Source organism: Lontra canadensis, unplaced genomic scaffold (genome assembly GCF_010015895.1).
Source record: "Lontra canadensis isolate GAN:19392208 unplaced genomic scaffold, GSC_riverotter_1.0 scaffold44, whole genome shotgun sequence".
Lineage (NCBI taxonomy): Eukaryota > Metazoa > Chordata > Mammalia > Carnivora > Mustelidae > Lontra > Lontra canadensis.
In genome coordinates this window covers 13801423-13824523 of record NW_022631038.1, presented here as the reverse complement: position 1 = coordinate 13824523, position 23101 = coordinate 13801423, and the positions used below count along the sequence as shown (strand labels likewise).

Below are 23101 nucleotides of genomic sequence, written 5' to 3'. Positions count from 1 at the left end.
CTGGGCGGGAGGCAGAGGCTTAACCCACTGAGCCACCCAGGCGCCCGCCCCAGAAGAGTCTCTTTTGGATTGTCCAGGCAACTGACTGTTACAGGCTTTCCTCACACTGGTGAAATCTCAAGTCTGTAATTGTGTTGGATATACATGTATAAAAGTTAAATTGGAGTAATCTCTGGAATGAATGAACTGTCCATCCTGCGGTGTTACCTGATGTAGATTTGCGCTAACTAGGAGCTCTTAAGGCTCTTAAGGCTCACCTTAGCACAGAAAACGCTTTACTCAGATGACTTACAGAAAGGAGGAGAGCACACACATTCTCATGTTTTTTTGTGTGTTCCTGTGCATATAGTTTACCGGCTTAGAATTTTTAAATTTCATTTTTTGATCCAAGCGGAGAAAAATTCGCCACTTTTCCCTTGTTCCTGACACTTTAACTAGTCTTTGTAAAATGCCAGTTTTGGCATGTCTTCTATAGTGCGTTTTCCTGGGAATCTGAACTTAATAGAGAAAGGGAGTGTAACGTCTCTCTGGAAGATTCCATAAACCAGTACTTCTCAACTTTTATGACACCCTCCCCCCTACTGAGAGTAAAGGAAGCATATTTGACATGTGGAAAGGGGAGACAGCAGAACAGAGAGCCATTCGCTGTTGGGACTCCTAAACTTGATTCTGACCTCTGAAGCTCACAAAGGCGTTAGATTAAATTTTTACTAAAGTGATAAAATTGCGAATTTTATACATAGTTTCTGAACTTAGTTTAAATAATTTTATAGCATTGAAGCATGCTGAAATGTAGGGTGGGAGAAAACTTAATTAGTAGCTATTTTCATGGGTTGATGAACTTAGGTCCTTGGAAAGACTCTCGAACTTCATTTTTCTCCCTAGGTTATTGAATAGGAGACCTTTTCCTGGCTGTTAAAAGTATAACTTCAGACTTTAAAAATTTGATATTGAATGTGAAGCGGACTACTTTCTCATGATGGTTGCTTCAGTGTAATATTTGTGGAGGCAGCATAATAAAATTATTTTTAAAAATTTTTATTTTTTGTTATAAAATGTATAACATAAAATGTGCCATTTTCACACCTTTTTGAGTGTACAGTACAATAGCAGTCAATACATTCACATTCTTGTGCAACCATCGCCATCATCCATTTCCAGGACTTTTCTTTTATCCCAGACTGACCCTCTACATCCATGAAGCAAATTCTCCTCTGTGCCCCAGCCCCGCACCAGTAACTGCTGTTCCGTTTCCTGTCGGTGACGGGGACCATTCTGGGTACTTCATGGGAGTGGAATAATACTTTGTGTTTTTGTGCCAGGCTTATGTCACTTAGCACCACGACCTCAGGACTCATCTACATTGTAATATGTATTCTAGTTTTATTCCTTCTGTAGGCTGAATCCCACTCAGTTGTGTACACAAGCCACATCCCGTTTATCTGTCCGCCCAGTGGTGGACATTTGAGCTTCTACCTTTTGGCTGTTGGGAGTGATGCTGCCATGAAAAAATTACTTGTTCACGTCCCTTGCTTCTCCACCTGGGAGCAGCGTCGCGGGACCACGTGGTAACTCAGTATCTCAGGGACTGCTGCTCTGCCTCCGCCGGGGCTGCTCTATTTTCCCTTCCTCCGGGGGGTGCACGAGGGTTCCAGTTCCTCCACGTCCTCACCAGTCGCCGTCGTGTTCTGTGTTTTTTGGAGAACAGCCATCTTAATGGGTGCGAAGCGGAATCTCAGTGTGATTTTGATTTGCGTTTCCCTGATGAAAACTATCTGGGTTGGTTTGTTTGTTGTTGTTGTTGTTGTTGTTGTTTGGTGGATTTTGCATTTCTATTTGAAGGTGTTATTTTTAATTTATAAATCACAAATGAGCAGTGTAGAAAAATATTCTATAAAAAAATGGTTGACTTACTCAACTAAACTTCCAGTGAACACAAGTATTTGAGAGGAGTACAGTGCTTACTTACACTGATTTTTTTGAAGTATTTACAGCAGTGTTAGGCCAGTGCTGTTTTATGACTTTGTCATTGATTATATGGTCTAGATTAGGAAACAGATAACTTTGTTGTTGCTAGAAGAATTCTTGCGGTCTACCTTTTTTAAATCATTAGTACTGAAAATTGGTGAATGCCATCATGCTAAATGTTTTGGAATTTGGATGTTGATGAAGAGAGCTGTGTTGTCCTTCTTATTAAGTGGTTCTGTGTAGACAAATGCTTATTTCCTTGGGTTTCTACAGAAAGACAAGCTATATGTAAGGCTGAAGCTTAGCTCCCAGGAGTGTCTAATAGGATGCTTTCTTCCCAGAAATAGAGCTGTCAACGTGCAGCCCATACCTGCTGTCAGGCCAGCATGCGTGAACAAAATATTTTTAAGATGGCAGAACAAAATATTTTAAATTAGGATTCTAGGGAAGTGTTGGGTCTTGTGTTTGCTTCATTTCTAAATTGACACAATTTTTTAAATTAATGTATATTATTGCACGTTTGTCAAATTGTAATTGTCTGTTGAAACTGGGGTGGTTTGTTCTGAGTAGTATTTTGAGATTCTGAATATGAAGGTGTAAGGTGTACATCGTGATAAAGAGTTCTAAGGCTTTTTTTTTTTTTTTTTTTTTTTTTTGGCTTAATCAATGTGTTGTAGGAACAATATATGCACTGCTTTGGTTCTGGAGAGCCGTGGGTGAGATAAGCAGGCCCTTCCTGACTCCAGGCAGTTCTATCAGAAGTAAAACTTCCTCCAGCTCACGGAGGATAGTGATTGGCTGAGCAAACTCAGATTTAGGGCCCAGTCGCTGTTAGGTGGCTTACCGTGACTAATGGTAAACCCACTGGCCACACTCATTCTTGTTCAAAAAGATTTGGCAGATCCTGATGCTAACATTTTGTAAAACTTTTTCCTACCAGAGCATCTTGTTAGACCATCACTAAAATCAAGTAGTGAATAGAAATTCCGAAATTAATGTAAAAAAGAAAATTCTCATGTATATGGGGTGTTACCATAAAGGATATCCTCTTTTATCTGTGTTCCTTTGATTCTGGTTCACTTTGGTTTGAATTGACATTACTGGGAAGTCCCAAGTAATAATGTGCAATATGTCCCAAGAACATTGAGACAGGAAATAATGGATAGAATATTACTGTGAAATGAAGATAAATACTGATTCTTTTTCCTTACTGATAAATGCCAGTTTGTGCCTTTCTACCAGTAATATATGATCAGCTATTTGAGCTCTAAAAATTGCTGTTAAAATCGTTGCTGTTACAAGTATAAGACTTGAATATGGTTTATTTCTGTGGAGTTGACTCTTCTTAGTCTGTGCAGTAGACTAACATTTGCCCCTCTTTCTCACCTAGAACGATTCTGCTCATGGTGATTACACGCCAAGTAACGAGGCCAGTTTACTAGAACAAGCCCCAATACCTCACGATGGACTTCCTGTGGCACCTCATAGAACCCAGCGAGAAGGTATGCTTGTTTTTTTGTTTTTGTTTTGTTTTGTTTTAAGCATTTTATTTATTTATTTGAAAGAGAGACACAGTGAGAGAGGGAACACAAGCAGGGGCAGTGGGAGAGGGAGAAGACAGGGAGAAGTAGGCTTCCCGCCAGGCAGGGAGCCTGATGCTGGCAGGGCTCAATCCCAGGACCGTGGGATTATGACCTGAACCGAACGTAGACGCTTAACGACTGAGCCACCCCGGCTTCCTGGTATGCTTGTGTTTTGTAAACTACAGGGGAAGGTTGCAGAGTGCTAGTTACCTTGGTTAACTCTAATTCTTCTCTCTTTTTTGGAGTAGAGATATCCTCCAGGTCCTAAGTTCGGCTCAGGCCCCAGTCCCCCACCTTTTGGATCTGCATCTGGGCTGCTGCTTTTCAACCCTTGGCCCATCCTGGCTTGTGTTTACTTGGTTCTGCCTTGCGGTCGGTTTTCTTAAATCTAGTTGCATACTTTTGGAGTGCAAAAACCTTCACATTTTCCCAAAGTATTTGGTTGAGTGCTTTATCTGGAGAATGTGCTCAGCATTTCCTGAAAAAAGAAATTTTACGGAAGTTCATTGTAAGAAAGCGAAGAAATTTCTTACAAACCCATGCTTCCTACAGTAAGGCAGATATCAAGAGGGCTGGGATGGGGGAATTGAAAGGACATTTTCATCTGAAAAGAAGGGGGTTCAGATATTCACTTCTCTTAATATTTGGGGAGTCAGTTAACCTGAGGGGAAAATTGGAATGGAGAACATAGACGCCCCCTGGGTAGCCTGGGCCCAGTGAAGTGTGTGCAGTAAGCGTCACACACAGTTATGGCAGCTTTGAATCAACATCATTTTGTCTCCTTTCAGAACCAACAATAGTCCTTTTTGTGTAGTGCATTTTTCCTCACAAGAGGAGAAATAGGTATGCATGTTTAATGTATTTTAAAAAGTCTACATAATTACCTATTCCAGCCTGTTTAAGACTATAGAACTACCTGACTCATAGCCTCCTTCAGCCACACTCATTGCACGTGCGAGTGACCCGAAGCAGAGTTTGCTTTTACAATGAAGGTCGTTTTTTTCTTTTTAATAGAAAATATTTTAGAAAAACAAAAAATGACATCAAAATGCTAACACCCACAAGATGGTACTATAGGTGATTTTTCTCACGTTCTTTAGTTTTGAACCAACGCATGTGATCTCTGCTCCTTAGTTTTAATTTATGAGGGCCGGAGGGTCTCCCTTACCGGCCATCCCTCACCATACTCTTGTCTTGCTCATCTTGATTCTGAGAGATCAGGCTGAAGACCTAGCCCCATTCCCTTACCCCATAATGCCCCAGTGGTCCCCTACCCTTACATAGCCCACGATTGGCAGAAGTAGAGCTGCTTTGTATTTTCTGAACGCAGATTGGTTCAGATGGTTGTTATTAAATAGCATTGTCCTTTACATAATTTAATAGGAAAGAAAACGGCAGCCCTCCCTGCCCCACACTGGCCTTGGTTGTACTGCATCAGATCTGAGGAGTACCAGGCTTCCCACCTGGCTTTTGAGATTTTCTTTTGTTTCCGTCCTCAGCATTTCTCACCCAGTGAGGGGACCTTTTCCTAGAAGCGGGCCACCAAATACTGTATATATGGAAATTTGGCACAAAATAATGATGGCGGTATCTCCTTTGTTAGGAGTGTCTGCTTTCCCCCAAATTTCTGTACCTTTACGTTTCCTGTTTCCCCAATTGCTCACTCTCCGTGGTCTATAACAATCTTAATTCTTCTGTCTGCTTCTGTTACTTTGTGTATTCTCCTTCATCTATTTTAACTTTTTTCTCTCCGAGTAAATCCTTTTCCTTTTCTTCATCATCTCCTGCCCCCTGAATTTAACAGTGACCCTAGTCTGTGGAGTCCCTCTCCTGACTCCCGTGACCTTTGTCATGTTCATGACTACAGTCTCATTAGTGCTTACATGCTGTTTGTTCTATTCATACCCTGAGAAACAGCTTCTCTTGCCTTTTTTTTTTTTTTCTCCCCCTCTAGTCCCTGTATTGCGGTTAGTAGCCTGGCTCTTTTCAATTTGTAAAGACACTTACTTCCTGAAAGATGGTATTAAATGAGTAGTTCCGGAATTTGCACATTTGCTTTACTTCATTAATAAGGTGGCATCTTACCTAGTTCAATTCAGAATTACATATGTAATTTAGGACCACTACTTTATCTGTGTAGTCAGTTGTGAAAAATTTTGCTATAGTGAAGCTTTACAGTGAAGTTCATTAATAACATTACATTTATAATACTATTATATGATATTAAGGGTCCTGTTGAGAACAACAATTTTTAAATTCCCAATTGGAAAGAAATTTTTATCAGTTTTATATATTACATTTGAAAGTTCTTTTTTCAGTTTACTTATTTTTTTTTTTAAAGACTTTATTTATTTGTTTGACAGACAGAGATCACAAGCAGGCAGAGAGGAAGGGAAGCAGGCTCCCTGCTGAGCAGAGAGCCCCGTGGGGCGGGCTCGATCCCAGGACCCTGGGATCACGACCCGAACTGAAGGCAGAGGCCTTAACCCACTGAACCACCCAGGCACCCCATAGTTCTTTTTTCAGTTTAAACAAAAACTAGGTATTTTCTAGTTTACACCTACCATGCATGAAAAATTGAATAAAGTGCTGTTGGCAGTAACTGGAATAACAAACATTTTGAAGAAGGTCCTCTAGAAAAATAATCTTTCCTGTAGGTGTATTTTATTTATTTATTGGTGCTTAACAGGATGCTTGGAGAACCGCTGAGGTCCTTGGCATGCTCAATGGATATAGGAAAAAATTCACAGATGAACAGCACGTTGCTGTGCTTCCGCGCTTTCCAGTTTTACGTCATGATTTAAGACCAGTAGTAAAGGTGAAGCTAAACAGCTTAGTCGTTTAGCACTTGTCGGACTGGGTGACTGAAGCCTGCATCTGTGGAACCAGTCCTCGTGTTTTCTCTCTTTCAGCCGTGCACATTGAGAAGATAATGTTGAAAGGAGTCCAGAGAAAAAGGGCTGACAAGTACTGGGAGTACACCTTCAAAGTAAGCCCCTCTGCCCCAATGGGGTCTCATGTACCGTGTTAAATGACCTTTCGGGAAAAATGAAAATTGATCTTTGGAAAAACTTACAGCAGGTTTGCTAATTTAAGAAAAAGCTGTACGTATACATACGTTTGTCTTAATTAAGGGAATATCCTGTTTTCGTATGTGCTGCATGGTTTGCCAAGTTTTTAATTGTATCACATGAAAGTTACTTGATGATTTTATAAAAAAAAAAAAGTAAGAGCCTTCGATTTAAGGTGTAAGATGTATCTTTAAAAGTAAAAGTGAACGTTTTCTCTAGTATTGTTTAAATCAAGATCATGGGCCTTGTCTTTTCCTGGCATGGTTTTCCCTGATATTTTTCTCCTCCTCTTCTTTCTCCACGAAGGTTTTATTCCCTGGCCTTTGTCGCCTTGTCTTCTTATCTCTAATTGCTTTCCTGTCATTCTGTCCCTCAGACAGCTGTCTAGTTAACCGTAGAGTCCAGCTTTGTCCCTCCCCATGTCTCCTTTTTGCCTGTTGACTGTCATGTGGATTCCTCGTCCACGTCCTCCTTCCTCCTCCCTGCTCTGGGCTTCACTGTCTAGCCCGTCCTCCCAAGGTTGGACTGAGCGCCCTGAAGCCCAACGGACCGACGCCTCGTTTCTGTGCTCGCTCACTTCAGTTCTTCCCCAAAGGTATTGCGCGCCAAACTTTAGCTGTGCCTTTCTCGTGAGGTCATTTCTGATGCCCCAGCACAGTGTGTTTCGTTCATTCCGCGGTGTCCTCCCTTCACCAGCGTCGCGGTCTTCGGTTTGGGGGACGTTTTTCCTCCCCAGTAGGTTATTAGCTCACGGAGAGCAGGACTCTTCGTCCCTTGTCCTCCCACTGTATCCGACTTGCTTAGTGCATTTGTTGAACGAATATCAGAACTCTGGCTTCTGCTCCGTGCGGGGAGTAGCCTCCGATGGCAAATTTTAAGTCCTTAACTCCACATACTTCCCTTAACGTGGTGATAACCCGTGGCACAGGCCACGGCACTCTCTTCAGGCGGTTCCACTGGTACTCCGTTTGTTGCTGGAGCTCTTAGCTTGTTCCTTCCTCCAAGCTTTGTCATCCCCAGCTCTGGAACAGTCTTTCCCAGACCATGGCACAGCTCACATCCCTTCAACTCCTAGGCTGGCTCAAACGCTCCCTCCTGTGAGGTCTTTCTTGGCACCCTTCTGATGTGCTGTCCTGCTCCTGCCCCATGCCCTGTTCATTTTCTCTGGAGCCTGGAACCCCGAGGGGAAGTCTTAACTATTCATTTGTTGTAATCTGTCTCATGCACCAGACCCTGAACCTCAGCCAGCAGAGACTTCGGCTGTCTTGTCCACTCCTGTGTCCCTTTCACTGAGAACAGTGTCTGACACAAGTAGCTGCTCAGCGAACATTCGAATAATTAAAAATCACTTAAAAGATGTGCCAGTTAATGAGGATATTTGCTTTGAGGGTTGGTAGATACAATCTCTTACCTATTATTAACTATCTGATGAATAACAGTGTGACTAGCCGGTAAGACTGAGGTATTTGCATAATGTAAGTTTCACTTGGCTCAAATCATTGTAAAGTAGACATTATTAGAGGGCCGCCATCCAGTCCACTGAATTAAAAGTGTCCAAGAGGTAAAGTGGCATAACAGATTTCAGTCTGGCTCTTCTGCTTCCTTGGGGTCAGACGTCAGTAAGGGAACCGTTAGAGTTGTAGTTTCTCCATCTGGAAATGGGAGGTCATCATACCTGCCCCATCCACCATAAAAGATTGTAAAGAATTGAGGTAAAGATGAAATCTCTTCATAAGCCATATATCCCATAAAAGTACAATGTGGTACTATCGAAGAGAGGCAGTAAACTCTAGCTATTTCCCTGAAGAATTTATGTTTAATAATTTCTAGGAGATAGAATTTTTATCTTTCTTGCTATATAGATCTGTACCATCAAAAGTGTCATTTTAGAGTCATGCAACTTCTCCCTTTTGAAAAATTACTATAATGTAGTCACATTTTAAAAGACAACTTGAACAAAACCATGCGTTGTGAAAGGAATTATTCAAACATTTTTTTGAGTAGAGGATGTCAATGTGCTGTTAATTTTAACGATTTTGAGGAAATTAATGACAATGCCAGATTAACTTTATACTTCTCGTTGTTAATTTTAATAAAATTTAAGTAAGGCCCTTTGTTTTACATGTGGCTTTTTCCAGGCAGTTCCTGCCCGAGAAATAACTATATAATGTGTGTGTGTGTGTGTGTGTGTTTTTTTTTTTTTAAATCAGGTAAATTGGTCTGATCTCTCAGTGACGACAGTAACAAAAACCCACCAAGAACTACAGGAATTTCTACTGAAGGTAAAAGTACAGATTTTGTTGTTAAAATGATTTTTACGTAGTATGTAGAATCCAGAAACCTTAATATCAAAACAGACACCAGGAAGGTTGAACTACATGCATGAAGGTTGACTTAGGATTCTCCATAAGCGTTAACTATAGAAAATGTCATGTTACTCTAAACCCAAGTTTTCTTATGTGACCCATGTAAGGAAATGAAGGGTTTTCCACGTTTAAAAGAAGTGGAGCCTTACTCCTTGTTCCTTGCCAAGGTGTATATTAATGGTGGCTGCTTGCGAGGGTGCTTTCTGTGAAAGGGTGTGTCTGCACAATGCGAGGAGGCTTGTCAGCCTTTGTTGTGCTTCTGAGCCCTAACAGCTCTTCAGCTCCCTCTGTGGAGCTCCCTTAAATCCATGTCCCTTGGTTCCTTCTTTGAGTTCCAGCACACACACACACACACACACACCCTGTGATAGACTCTCCGGGGTGTTGAGAATAAGGGATAATGGAAACATCTTCCATCGACTTGCAGAGGTAAAAGGTATCTCAGGTCATTTTGGTCAAACTCTTGCCCGTTTCTTTAAATTCTGTTTTATTGAAGTGTTTATTATGAGTTGAGCTAAATATTAAAAGGAGGAAATGGGCTTAAATGGTTAACCAGTACCTTCCTATTTCTCAATAAGCAAATATACTTTAAAATGTATTGCTAATAAGGAGATAGAAAGTCCAGAAGCCAGGAAACATTCCTAACTTTTGGGTGAAGGTGGGATGTAGTTACTGACTGAACCTGTAACATGGGAAACTTTCAGCACCATCTGGAGGGTAGGTTGCAGGGAGATGGAGCTAAGGCTGAAATGTCTTGTGGTGTGGAGTTGGCGCGGTGGGGGTCCAGGGCTGCCGTGTGTCAAGGCCAGTTCCCTGAGGTGTTACGGAATCGGGGTGCTACCCATCTGTCCTGTGTCCTGCCAAGAGACTTCAACGGAGGGCACATGACTGACCTCCAGCCTCGGGCCTGGCACCGGGCAGAGTCTCTTCTCTTGGGTTTCCGTAAGCTTCAGCTCGTTCTTCGTCTTGACAGATTTTTTTTTGCAATTGTCCAATTTTTCTAAAAGCTTAAGTGCTTGAAGAAAATACCACCCCCTCTAAGTCACTCTTCAGAATCATGGTATTTAATGATACCCCTAGTTAGTTAACTTTTGAATATAGAATTTTTCTAAAGTGGGACAGATGCCTTATCATTACATGAAATAATTGGCAACGTTGTATGCTTCCAGAAGCTAATTGCCTCTTCTCAAACATCCTTTCGAGTTTACCATTTATCTTTTCTCCTTTTTACCTTTTAAAATCGTCTATGAAAGTTACGAGCAGAAGTGTCCTTTTGACAGCCTGTGCATCCTAACAACCTTTAACTTTTGTAGATGCTGTTTAACTGCACTTAACTGTTTGCTATAATGTGGAAGAGGGAGTCTGAGGTCAGCGCTTTCAATCCTTTTTTTCCCACGTAAATGGCAGCCTCTGTCCTTGCATCCAGGCCCTCTTCCCCTGCTGCTTTGAAGCTGCATCTGGCAGCTGTCTGCTTCTCACTGCGAGGCTGGAAGCTCCACGCAGGCAGGCTTTGCGGCTTCCTACACTGCTGTATCCACAGAGCCTACAGCAGGACCAAGGACAGGGTTGGGGTTTGAATACTTGTTGATTGAATGAATGAGGGATGGCTGAGAAGAGTTACGAAAACTAAATGATAACCATGGTTCTCCATTAGGCCTCAGTGTTTTGAATTTTTTTTTTCTTAAGATTTTATTTGAAAGAGAGAGAGGCAGGGATAGTGACAGAGCATGTACAGGGAGGAGAGGGAGACACACAGACTCCCCGCTGAATGGGGAGCCTGATGCGGGGCTTGATCCCAGAACCCCAGGATCATGACCTGAACTAAAGGCAGTCGCTTAACTGACTGAGTCATCCAGGCGCCCCAGGCCTCAAAGTTTTTAAAGAGAAGCTTGTGCTAGCGAGGAGAAATGCTTCCCAACGCTCTACGCTGGTGTGAGGCTGAGCTGGGGCCCGGGGATGGGGGCTGGGCCTGGAACACAGACCGAGAGGTGAGGAAATTGAGAAGTGACTAGAATAGAAGAGACATGATTTAAAGCTGTATTTTTAGCAAATGTGCCTTCCTCTAGGACTGGAAATAGTCCTTGGAAATTGAAGATAAAAACCACTTGAAAATAAAGCATTTTGCAAATACTGATGACTGCACATCCGTGCTCTGGCCCATCACATGCGCCGTCAGTGACCAGGCGGAAACGTGTGTGCTCGTGCCTTCCGGCGCTGGAAGGGCCAGCAGTGATTCCGTGGTGGAAACAGACTTCACCGAGGCTGGTTCACTTTGGCTGTGTACAGATATTCCGGAAATACATGCATAAAATGGGTACTACGGCATCTGTATTAAAATAATATAAATACTGAAATAGTCCTTTCTCTGGAAAATGTGTAGATTCGGGAGCTGTTTCTTCCCGATAGTGACCAGAGGCCTCGCTCTGCGCAGCGGGTGTGAGGATGCCGGCAGGCCCTTCCACCGTACCACGTGGTAAAAGAACCAGGAAGAGCTTCATTCTGACAAAACATCTTGATTCCATAGTCTCACTGCCTAAAATTAGTGATACTTTATGCTGTCTGTTAACTTTTCTGTTCCTGAATTGTTGACTCAAAACGCGATTTGATGAGAGCGTCCTTGCTTCGGCTTCTCCGGTGAGAGAGCAGAGTGTGAGCTGACAGTTTGTCACATTGTTCTCTTCCCACAGCTCCTCAGGGACTGTGTTAACGCTTCTGCTCCTCATTTTAGTGGAAAGTGCCAGGAATTCAGGAGTTCGTTGTAAAGACTCGTTATCAGAGGTTAAGTTTAAGACTTGGAATTCTTGAAAGACTTGGGAAGTTAGTTTTATAAATGATTGCTTCATTAGGAATTTTTAAAAAGTGAGCTACTTAATAAACAAAATGACTTAAAATTTTGTTTTTAAATAAAACCTTTCTTGGCCAAGTCATGATTTTCTGTACGTGTGGCTGCTGGTACATCGCTCTGCGGGCACCGCCGGCACGTGGCGGGGAGGGTTACTCACCCTTCAGTTAGTGCGTGAGCAAGACAGAGAGTTTTCGCCCCACCTCTCACGCCCAGTTCTTTATCTGGTGCGCCGGCCTGTCAGTCTGGCATTGCCTGAGATTCAGATGCGGAGCAGGAGGCGCGAGGGTGGGAACTGTAAAGGCAGGGATAACACTTCTCAGAATCCTGCTTGAGGATTAAAATAATCATGGCCACGCTAGGCAAAATGTAGTTCCATGTCACTGAAGCGCTTCCGTGTGGATGGTCACTTCATGTGGCACGTGGCACCTGGAACGTGAGCGGTTTGCGGGCGTGTCCCAGGAGCGAGCTGAAGGCTGCGGGGTTGTTCTGCCCCGTTACAGAGCCCTGAGGTGTGCCCAGAAGGCAGAAGACCGTTTCCTAGTAGTAAAATCAATGCTGCTTCAGTATGGGGCCTGTGTCCTGAAGATTTGGAGAAGGAACTGTTTTGGGACGATGACTGAGCAAGAGACATTTATCTTCCTTTTATGCCTCTGGTTTGTAACCTACTTAGCGGTAAGTGAAAAGCTTAACATTGGCCTTGCTGTTTTTCTTTTCTAGCTCCCAAAGGAAGTGTCTTCAGAGACTTTTGACAAGACCATCTTAAGAGCCCTGAATCAGGGTTCATTGAAAAGGGAAGAACGGCGACATCCTGACCTAGAGCCCATCCTAAGGTAACAGTTCACTGACGTGGTCACAGCGGTGTCACAGATGAGATAATGGGCATCGGGGGTCTTAGAATGGAGTTCAAGGGAGATCACTTTCTGTGGTGCTTCTTAAAATGGACTTTTATCTGTGTATTATTTGGGTCTAGGCTCACACTAGGAAACATCAAACTAATTACTTTGATCACTGGACTCCTCAGCTCTCCGATATCATAAATAATTGCTTCTAAAATATACCAACATACAGTGACCCTCTTGTTTTCCCCATAAAATATTTATTAAAAGAGCTCCTGGCCCAAGAGCTCAATTTTAGAGATGTTTTCTATTTTAAGTTGTCAAGTAAGTAAGATTAGGCTAATGGGTTGGAAAGTAAAAGAAATTAACGCTCTGAAGACCAGTTCTTCTGTAGGGGCAGGGAAGTTACAGCGGCGACGGCTGGGACATGGCGGGTCAGGCACAGCACTGGGGTCAGCTCCCGGAGCGTGCTGCGGGCAAGTGGAGTAATGGTGGCCCAGGGGCTCTCTGTGGCCAGGATGGGTGTGGATGTGGGTAAATATGCTTATTTTGTGATGGGAAGTGGAGGGATCTCTTGCCTATTGCCTTTTGTTTTTTCCTGAAGTAAGAATCTGCTTAAGAATGGCTACCCTGAGGGTGGGGACCGAATGTTGGAGAGCAGAAGGGACGTCCAGGACTTGTGTGGGGATGTGCACAGTCTGATGCAGGAAACCTCATCGGCTGGCCAGGGTGTGGAGCCCATTTGAGATGGAATATCAGTAAATTATAGTGGTCTCGGGCTGTCCTGCTGTGTGGATTTTTAAAAACATCTTTCCAGCATTTCAGGTTCAAGTGCTAGGAAAGCAGATGGTTGGATAAGGACTTTATTGGATGTGATGAAAGGACACCGGGGCAAAGGAGTTTAGGGAAGTGCGTGCAGTGTTTAAAAACGGACAGCTTCCCAGTGAGAGGATAGGGGAGCCGGACAGGAGCGTGAACCGCAGTTGAAGAATCCGGCGCCGTGGGAGTAAGCAGGTAATGAAGCCGGTCAAAACATGAAATGCCTGAATTAGGGAATTCCGAGGCAGGACCGGTGGTTGTGACTCTGAGAGGTTTGGGGTGTGGTTTCCGTGATTGTTTAATTGCTGCAACTTCCTCCTCTGTGAGTGTTTCCCTTTAGGAGAGAGAAATGAGGGAGGTAATGGCCAAGGAAACAAATGCCATTTTCCTGGAGACTTGCAGTTATTAATAAGTAAACTAAGGAAAAGCAGTGTTGAAACATATGGGCTTGATTCTGGGCTTGAGTGGGGCATCCCGCCGCCATCTGATCCCCAGCTGGCACCGTTTTGTGGAGTAGCCTTGCCGAGGCCGAGAGTGGGCAGAGAGGGGTGTTCCTCAGTGCCTGGCGCTCCCCCTGTGCCGGGGAGCCAGCACTGTCAGGATGGGGCGGGCTGGGAAGAAGGGGGGATGTTCGCTCCCTGAGGAAGAGAAGCAGAAATCTGGGAAGGAGAGGGGTGTGCTCATTGAACGACAAGATCCAGGGTTGAGCAGAGACAGACACAGAGGAAATCCCTGGGGAAGAGGCAGCGAGGCTAAGAGCCCAGAGTGTTGGCTGATCACCCGTGTGGGCTTGGAAAGTCCTGGACACCTTGGAGGACCAGGAATGGGGGAAACAGTGAGGCAGGGGCCAAGATGAGTATGACTGTGGGAGCGTGAGTACAACAGAGGGCGCAGTGTCTGGAAGGCAGCTGCAGGGGACTCCCCTCACCTTCGCAGCCCTCGTGATAGGGCAGGGGAGCACCCCCGCCCGGATGGGCTCGCAGGCTTCTAGTCCAAGCAAGGAGGTGCACAGCTGTTCATTGAAGACCTGGCTCTCTGGGGCGGCTCAGCGCACCCAGCGGGAGGGCTCAGAGACAGCCCGGGAGCGGCAGGCAGTGGTCCCCGAGCATTCCGGGGGTGATGGTGAGGGAGAGGTGGTCGAATTCCAGGGTCCCCTGTGCTACTCAAAAGTCAGGGGGCTCATGCATCCCAGGGGATCTCGTTAAGGCACATATTCTTAGCCCGCAGCGCAGGAGTGGGCTCGGTGCTGCGATGTACTGGGCTGTGGAGTGCTCCTGGTCCGTGCGGCAGGCGCTGAGCACCTGGCCGTAGGGGGTGGGGAGCACTCAGACCGCTGCCTCCAAGGTGACTCAGGAGGGAGCTTCTCCAGCTGTGACCCTGGGGGGCGGAAGGCAGTCTGGAGCAAGAACCTGGCCCGGGAGGAGATGGAGAGGAGGCCAGCTGGCAGGCTGTGCGGTGTGGAGAGCGGCGGAGTGTGATCTTTAGGACATCTCCAGGAGGAAGTCCGCTTTCACCCAGTCCGTGCTGGCATCGGGATCTGTTTGTTCCCAGCCGGATGGTGCTGGCTACGAGGCCTTTACCTTGCCTGAGACCCCGCAGCTGACCAGTCCTATTGCATACTGCTCCCGTTGAGGGGGATAAAATACAGTAAAGTCTTACTCAGTATATTTGTATACAGACTGCTCCGTATAGAGTTGCTCAGTTTGTTTCCGTAGCTTGGGGCTTTCTTAATAAATCTGACAGATGCTCAATATAGAACATTTGGGAAATTCAGAAAAGTAATGAAAAGATGACAGTTACTCAAATAACTATTACTGACATTTTAAATTTTCCTTTTAGTTTTTTGTTTTGCTTGTAATATTAGTGAGGCAAGTTTTATATCTATTTTCCTTCTCACAGTATAAGGATTTTCTATTTAATTCTTCAAGATTATTTTGAATGTCTACAGAGTATGTCCCATCTGGCTGTGTAATCCTTTGACTCTTTCTTTGTTGTTGGGAAGAACAGTTTCCACCCCCCCCAATACAGCTTTGACCATTTTTATGCATAAAAAACTTTCTAGATTTATGAGTTATTACTGAAGAGAGAGTCTTTGTAATTGATTTACTGATTTAAAGAGTATGATCCTCTTTTAGGATCCCTGATAATACATATATTATTATTTTTCTTATGAAAATGTTACATAAACAGTATTTACTGTTAGTGTTTGAGTTTACTAGTTCATTACAGCTTGGCTAGATTTGAGTATCATTTTAAAAACTATTTCCTCATTTGATAGGAGAATGATTATCTCACTGGCTTAATGTTCACTTTCTTTGTTAGTGAAATTCAGTTATCTTTTTCTAAGTTTAGCCATTTGCGTATTTTTTAAGATCATCTGTCCTTTACCATTTATCTTTGTGGGTCTTAGTGTTTTTTAGACTTTTAACAACTTACCTTTAGTAGTATAACATTTCTCAGTGATGATTTTTTAGATGAAAATTAAAATACTATATTAGGTTTATGTGTCTATATTTCTGTGTTTCAGTTTATCTCTTCATGAATACAAAGTCATTCCCAGGTTGTTTGTTAAATGTTAGGTGCATCTCTATAGCCATATGGGGAAAAAGTTAGGCTAGAACCATATGTCATTCCTTACATCAAAATTAACTCTAAGAGAGGGGTGGGTTTATGGACTTTGGGGAGGGTATGTGCTATGGTGAGTGCTGTGAAGTGTGTAAACCTGGTGATTCACAGACCTGTACCCTGGGGATAAAAATACATTACATGTTTATACAAAAAAATAATAATAAAAAAAAAATTTTTTAAAAGTAAAAAAAAATTAACTCTAGATGGCTCAGAGATTTATTTTTTTAAAAGATTTTATTTTATTTTATTTTTTTAAGGTTTTATTTATTTATTTGACAAGAGATTCACAAGTAGGCAGAGAGGCAGGCAGAGAGAGAGGGAGAGGGAAGCAGACTCCCTGCTGAGCTGAGAGCCTGATGCGGGACTTGTTCCCAGGACCCTGAGATCATGACCCGAGCCGAAGGCAGAGGCTTAACTCACTGAGCCACCCAGGTTCCCCTAAAGATTTTATTTATTTATTTGACAGACAGAGATCACAAGTAGGCAGAGGGGCCGGCAGAGAGAGAGAGAAGCAGGCTCCCTGCTGAGCAGAGAGCCCGATGCGGGGCTCGATCCCGGGACCCTGCGATGACCTACATGGCTCAGAGATTTAAATGCAAGGAAGGAAACATGAAATTTATAATAAGTGTATGAAAGATTTTTCAAAGTATCACACAATACCTAGAAACGATTAAAAATGGAAATTCAAATACTCAGAAATGCAAATTTCTGTAAAGAAAATATAAACAAAGTGAAGACAAACCTCAAATTCAAGAAAAAATACTTGTAATAATTTCTTTCTCATTAAAAAAAAAACCTCCTAAAAGTCAGTTAAGATAACAAAAACTTAATAGTCCAAAGTAGGGAGAAAAATGGGAGCGTATATGAACAAAAAAGCACAGAGAAACTGGAATTTCAGGTGTCATTTTAACATATGAAAAGCTGCTCATAACCAGAAATGTAAATTAAAAACTTGAGTTTTATTTTTTTTTAGGTGGCCACTATATTTTTCTAATTTTAAATATTTTTTTAAAGATTTTATTTATTTATTTGATAGAGATCACAAGTAGGCAGAGAGGCAGGAAGCAGGCTCCCTGCTGAGCAGAGAGCCCAATGTGGGGCTCGATCCCAGGACCCTGGGATCATGACCTGAGCCGAAGGCAGAGGCTTTAACCCACTGAGCCACCCAGGTGCCCTAAATTTTAAATATTTTTAATTTAGTGTTTTTTTTTTAAACGTAAATTTCTTTTGGGTGGGGAGGGGTAGAGGGAGAGGGAGAGAGAGAAATCTTTTTTTTTTTTTTAAGATTTTATTTATTTATTTGACCCAGAGAGAGAGATTACAAGTAGGCAGAGAGGCAGGCAGAGAGAGAGGAGGAAGCAGGCTCCCCACTGAGTAGAGAGCCCGATGCGGGGCTCGATCCCAGGACCCTGGCATCATGATCTGAGCCGAAGGCAGAGGCTTTAACCCACTGAGCCACCCAGGCGCCCGGAGAGAGAGAAATCTTAAGCAGGCCTGAGATCATGACCTGAGCCAAAGTCAAGTTGGATACTTAGCTAAGTGAGCCACCCTGGTACCCCTAAATTTAGTTTAGTTTGTTTTTATTTTTTAAAGATTTTATTTATTTATTTGACAGAGAGATCACAAGTAGGCAGAGAGGCAGGCAGAGAGAGAGGGGAAGGTAGGCTCCCTGCCAAGCAGAGAGCCCGATGCGGGGCTTGATCCCAGGACCCCAAGATCATGACCCGAGCCAAGGGCAGAGGCTTAACCCACTGAGCCATCCAGGTACCCCCCCTAAATTTAGTTTTAATTGAAGTATAGTCGTCATACAACATTGTGTTAGTTTCAGGTATGTTATGTAACACAGCAATCTGACAATTATGTATATAATAGGATAACAGTCAGGACAACATGAGTGGTCCCCATCTGTCACTACACAAAGTTATAGTATCATTGACTATAGTCCCTGTGCTGTACTCTTCATCCCATGACTTACTTATTTTATAACTGGAAGTCTGTACCTCTTAATTGCCTTCGCCTATTTCACCCACACCTCTACCCTCTTCCCTTGGCAACCACCAATTTTCGGTATTGGAGTATGTTTCTGTTGTTTTGTTCATTTGTTTTTTAGATTCTACATATAAGTGAAATCATATGTTGTTTGTCTTCCTCTTTCTGGCTTATTTCACTTAATGTAATACCCTCTAGGTCCATCTATGTTGTCCCAAATGGCAAGATTTCATTTTTTTAAGTGGCTGAGTAGTATTCCATGTTGTGTACCACACTTTCTTCCCTTGATCTTAGCCCGAAGCCAAGAATCAATCCATTCGCCTGTTGATGGGCACGTGGGTTGCTTTCGCGTCTTGGCTGTTGTGAATAAGGCTGCGCTCAGTACAGCGGTGCAGATAGCTCCTCAGATTAGCGTTTTCATGTTCTTTGCATAAATATTCAGAGGTGGCATCCTGGATTGTGCGGTATTTGTATTTTTTATATTTTGAGGCCCCTCCGTGCTGTTCTCATAGTGGCTGTACCCTTCGCATCCCCAGCAGCAGTGCACGAGGTTCCCTTTTCTCCACATCCTCACTGACGTCTTTTTGATACTAGCTATTCTGACTGGCCTAGGCTGAGGTTGTCGGATTTCTGGTAATTTATCATACAGGAGTATTCCCACTGACATGCAAAGATAAGTGACTAGAAAAGACTAGAAACAGCTAGATGTTGATGGAGACTTGGTTAACTCACAGGATGAGTCATTTTAATGTCATGGGACATTCATTGGAATGCTCTGTGGCCTTACTGCAAAAGAACAACAGAGAGCAGCAGGTGCCTTCAGGAGTGCTGGGGGAGAGCTAGGTGAGAACAGTTACTAGAATGTCACCATTTTAAAGGATATGTACGTGTTTGTGTGCAAAGGATATCTCTGAAAAACACAGTAGTAAAGATGCTTGTGTCCAGGGAAGAAGAGGGGCTCTGGGAGTAGGAATGAGACCAGCTGTTCACTTGGTAGCTTCTGAATTTGGGCCATATATGTTCTTCACTTACTTCGAAAGGCTTGAAGCTATCCCTCTCTTGAAACACGATCAATTTACATTTTGTGGGGGTGATAGTTTCTGTTATTTTTATTGTTTGTTTTGGATTTATTTTGTTTCACCAAGCGAGGCCAGGATTGAAATCTATTTTTCTTTCTAAACAATGAATTGATTCTTTCTTATAGTACTGATTTCCTACGTTTCTAAGTAGATAACATTGTGTTCCTGGATTTTTCCTCTCAACAATCTCATTTTTGTTCCAAGATCACTTTTTAATTATTAGAACTTTAGAGTTTATTAGTAGCTGATTGATCTGATTTTTGTGCTGCTGTGCTGTTTCTGAAATACTCGTCTGTGTTCTCAGGCATCTGTTATTCAGCTTAGGTATTAGAACTTGATGCATATGACCTCTAGGAGATGTGCTAAGCAGTGGTTCAAGTCTTAGTAATCCCAGTGCCTGGGCTCTTCGTAGGAAAGCCTTTTTAACATTTTTAACAGTCATTTTTAACAGTCCTCATCGATTCCCTCCCTGTCCCGAACGCATATATCCTCAAGCCACTCAGAGCAAGGCCGGAGGCAGCAGCGCTTTCAGAGGACGCGCCTTAAGGGACTAGAAAAGGGGCCTTAAGTGGAGTGAGGCGTCATTCAGTCACAGGGACGGTGCTGGGAGGCCTGGCAGGGTGGGAGAGGTGGCCAGCAGGTGCTCGAGCTCTGCTGGTGTCAGGAGGGCACCTGCACAGGAGGTGGGAGGGAGCAGGAGTGGGAATAGATGACTACAGGGTTGACCTGATGTAAGTGTGTTAGGAACCGTGAGGTGCAGGTGTCTTTCTGTTGGGGAACGGGGTTACAGTACGGGAAGGAAGACCACCAGAATGCACCCTGGAGCGTCTGATTGGAATTGAAGATACGGACGCGAACCTGTGATTTTGGTATATATATGGAAATAAATATGGCTGTGTGTGTACACCTGTGTTCCCTGGCTCTGTTCTTTGAGATGGTCTGGAAGCAGCCACAGCCAGTTGCCGTGGGAATGCCTGGTGCCCAGAGCTTGACTTGTAACCATTCCGCTCTGCACGGAACTAGGGCTCCTCGGAGGAAGAGGTGATTGTAGCGCTGGCGCAGGAGCAGTACGAGATGGGCCTGCTGGGCCGGAAAGCTTGGCAGCGCTCAAGGAGTGGAGCGGCTCGGTCACGAGGCTCCAGACACCGGCTTGAAGGGGCTCCTATAGTCCTATCTGGAGCAAATCGAACATCAAAATAAATAAAACAGTAACATCGAATAGAGGAGGAAACCACGAGTCCTTGTTGAAATAACTAATGAGTAGATTGAATGAGGATATTTTATAGTATCAAAGCCCTTTCCCACACGGTAATGCTTATTATTCCTAAAAGGAGGAAGGGTGGCTTTAGAGTGGTGAAGCCTAACAGGTCCCTCTCTTCCAGGAACGGAACTTGGTGAGTGATGAGGGCGTCAATCAGAATCACCACACAATAGGCTGTAGCAAAAAAAAACAAAGCCTCAGTCCTCTAAGATTCCTGCTACGAATCTTGTTGTGAGGGCACATCAGACAAACATCAGACAAACCAAAGTTGTGACCGTTCCACAAACCACAGGGGCTGTCCTCTTAAAACCGTGAGAGCCGTGGGAGGGCCGAGGAGCTCCCATGGTAGCTGGGTGCGACATAGGACCTGAACTGGGTCTTGGTGGTGAAAAGGACACTTCGGAGTCAGTTGGAGAAACTTTAATGGGGTCTGAGGATTAGGTTTTAATTTATCATGAAGTGTTAATGTCCCATTATTGATTGTAAGAGAATGTCTTTGTAGGAGATACTGATGTCTTGCCAGGGGTTGGGATGTCAGAGATCAGCTTTTTATGGTTCAAAAAAGTATTTTTTACTGTATTTGCAACTTCTAAGTGTGAGATTTTTTTTAGAGGGGAAAAAATATTTCCATAAGGAGCCACTTTTAGAAATTTGGTTCCTGGCTGAGATGGCAATTAAGAAGTATGTGTCTGACTCTTTCTTATTAACAGCTTTTAGGGTTCTCCTCAGTGATGATCATGGAGGCGTGTGGGTGCGTGTGTTTTAAGATCATTTTTACTATAAAGGTGTTATTTGAGCTACTTGTGAAGAATGTAGAGGAAGGTGTGATGCTGAAAGTCCTGAATTGCCCTTTCTCTAAATTTAGTCACTAGAAATAGCCTTCCTTAAAAAAAATTTATGTAACTTTTCAGAAATTTTCTGTGCATATGCATACTCTGTATTTATGTATTTGTGCATATTTACTGTGCAAATGAAATGATCCTATGCACACTTTCCTGCCACTTACTCTTTATTAAATATAGTGGACGTGGTAGTACATCGGTACATGTAAAAAGATTGCTGCCTTTTTATTTGCCACATAATCTATTTTTAGTGGTATCATAACGAGTGTACTTAATGGCCATTCCGATTCTAAATATTCTGAGACTACAAACAGTATTACAGTGAATATCCACATATGTTTCTTAACACATTTGGATATGTTTATCTGTGAGAGATATTTCTAGAATTGAAATTGTTTGGTCATAAGTTACACATTTTTAAATATGTAATGATTCCAAGTTACTTCTGAGGATTCTAAGGAGGTAGCAGCCCTTGATACCCTGAAAGCCTTGCATTTGAATCTCTGTAACTCAGCAGACGTAAAATATTCTCCATCTCTCATCTTTGCCAATCTTAGAGAGGAAGACTGTATCTTTTTTTTTTTTTTTTAAGATTTTATTTATTTATTTGACAGAGAGATCACAAGTAGGCAGACAGAGAGGAGGAAGCAGGCTCCCCGCTGAGCAGAGAGCCCAATGTGGGGCTCGATCCCAGGACCCTGAGATCATGACCTGAGCCGAAGGCAGAGGCTTAACCTTCACTGAGCTACCCAGGGGCCCCGAACACTGTATCTTATTTTAGTCTGTGTTTGAGTCTGTAGTTAGTCTCTATTTGCACTTTCCTGTGAATGGCTTTTTCAGTCCTTTCCACTTTTTATTGGTCTTACTGATTTATAAGTTATTTGTTGGATTAAAGAAAGGAACCCTGTTTGTTGTTATTTCTTGACCATGTGGGCAGTTTAAATTTTTCTGAGATAGGATTTATCAGTCTTTTTCTCTGACGGTTTTAGGGTTTTGTATCCTGCTTGAAAAGACTGTACTCTTCAAAAACTATATTTTTAGAATACATTTCCACCCCTCCCGCAATATTTCCCTTAAAAAAATCTTTGATTTGTGTGGCTGGTTTGTGATCCCAACACCATTAATAGGATGTGAGAAGACCTCATTCTCAGTTTGTGAATTTTGGGCTAGTATGATTATCATTCATGTCACTTAAGAAAAGGAGCAGTTGTAGAGGAAGGGGCAATTATTGTACGTGAGAAATAGAAAATGAGTTTATAGGAGCAGTAGAGATGGGGCTGGTACAGGACATGGTGCGTGAGTTCAGTTCCAGATCCCTGTAAATCAGGAAGAGAGAAATATGGCACTGAAATGTACCTTTGGGGTTGGGTGGTTTCTGTCCTGTCCAAATATAATCTTCTTTTTCTTATTTAATATGTTAGTTTATGGCCAGTTTGGTTTTTATAGACAGGTATGATTACCATCTTGTGGTTCTGCAATCCTGAAACCTTGACTTTAGTGCAGAGGCCGATTTCCGGCCTGTGCCTTCATCTCAGGTGCGGCTTGTCTGCGTGGCTCAGTGTTCGCACAGCGGTCCGGCACTCAGTTCGTGGATTGGTGGGTGGTATCTAGGCTGTCTCTTGGGACTCAAGCCTGAATTAAAGGTGTGTCTGTCTGTCTGTCAGTGGACAGGCTGGTGCGTAAATGTAACCAGGTAATAGGTTTCACCACTGCCATTGGGTTTTAATCCCCAGCTGTAGGTAATGTGTTCAGACCTGGAAATTTAGATCAGCTCCTTGCTCGGTTTTCCTCCCATCTCTTCATTTCCCCTGTTT

General features: G+C 43.2%; 1 protein-coding gene across 3 annotated transcripts in view; it reads left to right on the top strand.

The window, feature by feature from the left end:
* Positions 1–23101, top strand: part of ZCCHC2 (zinc finger CCHC-type containing 2) — a 61811-nt gene that overhangs the window by 12311 nt on the left and 26399 nt on the right. For all 3 annotated transcript variants that reach the window (XR_004384364.1, XR_004384363.1, XM_032872282.1), the window contains exons 2-5: positions 3359–3470; positions 6464–6540; positions 8833–8904; positions 12551–12663. Coding sequence is in view for 1 of the 3 variants with exons in the window: in XM_032872282.1 (XP_032728173.1) it covers positions 3359–3470; positions 6464–6540; positions 8833–8904; positions 12551–12663 (374 nt within the window). In the remaining 2 variants the exon portion in view is untranslated. The remainder of the gene's footprint in view (positions 1–3358; positions 3471–6463; positions 6541–8832; positions 8905–12550; positions 12664–23101) is intronic.